We start from the raw sequence: 2,500 nt of genomic DNA, 5'->3' as shown, positions 1-2,500 counted from the left end.
TATATATATATATATATATATATATATATATACATTCCCTTTACACCTACCCCGAATCAAACGCCTCCAGAATCATCTGCCTCGCTTTCTTCAACGGAACGTCCTTACTGATCCACATGGACAGCTCCGTCCCATCGCTAAGAGTGACCTTAACAATACGTTTCCCACAGAAGGACCGACTCTCCTTGGTCCCGACAACATCGCCGACCGCGCAGACCAGTGTGTCCCAGACCGACCGACCGACGGGGACGATCCTCTGAGGGGGGGGCGCGAAGGAGTAGCCAGGGAGCTCGAGGATGTAGGTGTGTTCCAGACCAGCGGCGGAGAGGTAGTCGCTGACGACCCCGGAGGCCTTGTAGAGGACCTCGGAGCCCTGGCCGATCTGGAGAGGGTTTGGGGTTCGGTTTGATTGTGGTTGTTGGTCGTCGTTACTATTATGATCATCATTATCATTATTACTATTTTTGTTATTATTATTATTATCGTTAGTAATAGTAGTAGTAGTAGTAGTAGTAGTATAATTATTAGTAATAGTAGTAGTAGCAGTATCATTAGTAGTAATAGTAGTAGTAGTAGTAGTAGTATCATTTGTAATAATAGTAGTAGTATCATTAGTAGTAAAAGTAGTAGTAGTATCATTATTAGTAATAGTAGTAGTAGCAGTATCATTAGTAGTAATAGTAGTAGTAGTAGTAGTAGTATCATTTGTAATAATAGTAGTAGTATCATTAGTAGTAAAAGTAGTAGTAGTATCATTAGTAGTAATAGTAGTAGTAGTAGTATCATTAGTAGTAATAGTAGTAGTAGTATCATTAGTAGTAATAGTAGTAGTAGTAGTATCATTAGTAGTAATAGTAGTAGTAGTAGTAGTATCATTAGTCATTAGGAGTAGAAGTAGCATTATTTTTGTTCTCATTGTCATCGGAATTGTTTTTATCCTCATTATCGTTATTACCATTACTGCTACTACTACAGCAGCAAATGATAATAATTCTGCTACTACTATCTACTATCAGTAGTAATTATACCATGACCCCTGGTAACTTTTTCATAGTTTCATATCTTTTATATCTATCATATCTCCCGTAGTCGATAGTCGCGTTATGACGGCTTACCTGAATCCGATCCTGGCCGCTATTTCTCATGTATTTCTTCATTTTCTTGGCGATTTTGTGCGCTCGTTTCTTCATGGAAATGTCCTCCTCCGTGTAGAACCAAGGATACAGTATGAAGCCGCCGTAGCTATGAACGCTGATGTGGAGGGCGAGCTTGTCGAACCAGGCGAGGGCCAGGTCGCGGAGTGCCTGCGCCTCGGGCTCCGAAAAACTCCGGTTGCCGCGGTAGGTCGGGTCGCAGGGGTCACCGCTGGAGCCAGAGGGGTCGCCCCAACCCGCGCTCCAGTTGCGGTTCAGGTCCACGCCCGGGCACGCGGGGTTCGAGGTCTGGCGGCGGTTCTTGCGCCAGAGGACGTTCATGGTGAAGGAGTACTCGTAGCCGTCGGGGTTGACGACGGGCGCCACCACCACCGTCGCGCTCCTGAAGAAGGTCTCCCCGGCGAGGGCGAGCTTTTTCACGAGGAAGGTGGCCACGGCGGGGGAGATCCACTCGTTGCCGTGGATGCCTGTGTGCACGATTTTTTGAATTTTTATTATTATTTTTATTTATTTTTTATTATTTTTTGTGTGTTATTTATTTATTTGTGTGTGTGTGTGTGTGTGTGTGTGTGTGTGTCTGCGTGAAGGGGATTACATAGAAGAAAAAAACACAATTTCCAAAATTCATAAACCAAAAGCCCACTAATACACATCCTATATACAAAAAAAAAAGAAAAAAAAATACAATGACAACCCCACCCCCCCAATAAAAAAGGCCACTAACCCGCCTCAATCAAGACCACCGGCCTCCCAGTCCTCGAGCTGCCGTTTTTACGTCGATTTTTCAACTCCTCGAAAAGCGGATCTCGACCTTGCTGAGCCCTGAGTCGGCGCACTTTGGCAACTCTACGTAAGTGTTCCTTTTTGAGTGACAGTGATCTGGTTAAAAAAAGATTATTGTTGTAATTGCGTTTTATATTAACGAATGTATTTTATTGTTTTCTTTAGGGTGGAAAATATGCCTTTATTCATGCGATAGTAATGCTATATACAGAGAGGGTTATACTTATATAAGCAAGATTTTTTTTTTTTTTTAATAACTTGATATACCCTCAAAAAATAAATCTGTTTATGATATTTCCCTTTCAGTGTATCCAAAAAAATGGTGAAACAAATAGATTCACCTGCATCAAACAAACAAACTTTTTGCCAAAGAAAATAGCCAGCAGAGGTCGACCTTCGAGGCTCCTCCCGTACTCGACGCTCTGAGCCGTGCTGGTGTGGAGGCTGACGTGGTGAAGAAACCTCTGGATGGACTCGAAGCGGTAGTAGTCGTCCCAGGCGAGGGTTTCTGGGGAGGGAGATAATGATACTAATGATATTGCTAATGATAATGATAATAGTAA

The 2,500-nt window shown here is 42.8% G+C and overlaps 1 protein-coding gene across 1 annotated transcript in view; it reads right to left on the bottom strand.

Moving 5' to 3' along the window:
* Positions 1–41: 41 nt before the first annotated feature.
* Positions 42–2,500, bottom strand: part of LOC113825763 (uncharacterized) — an 8,550-nt gene continuing 6,091 nt past the window's right edge. Inside the window, exons 3-6 of the mRNA XM_070122333.1 lie at positions 2,298–2,445; positions 1,879–2,033; positions 1,116–1,621; positions 42–382 (exon numbers count right to left, since the gene is read on the bottom strand). Coding sequence (XP_069978434.1) covers positions 47–382; positions 1,116–1,621; positions 1,879–2,033; positions 2,298–2,445 — 1,145 coding nt within the window. The 3' untranslated portion in view covers positions 42–46. The remainder of the gene's footprint in view (positions 383–1,115; positions 1,622–1,878; positions 2,034–2,297; positions 2,446–2,500) is intronic.

This window comes from Penaeus vannamei, chromosome 6 (assembly GCF_042767895.1).
Source record: "Penaeus vannamei isolate JL-2024 chromosome 6, ASM4276789v1, whole genome shotgun sequence".
In the NCBI taxonomy this organism is placed as follows: Eukaryota; Metazoa; Arthropoda; class Malacostraca; order Decapoda; family Penaeidae; genus Penaeus; species Penaeus vannamei.
This window is presented reverse-complemented; position numbering and strand designations above follow the sequence as displayed.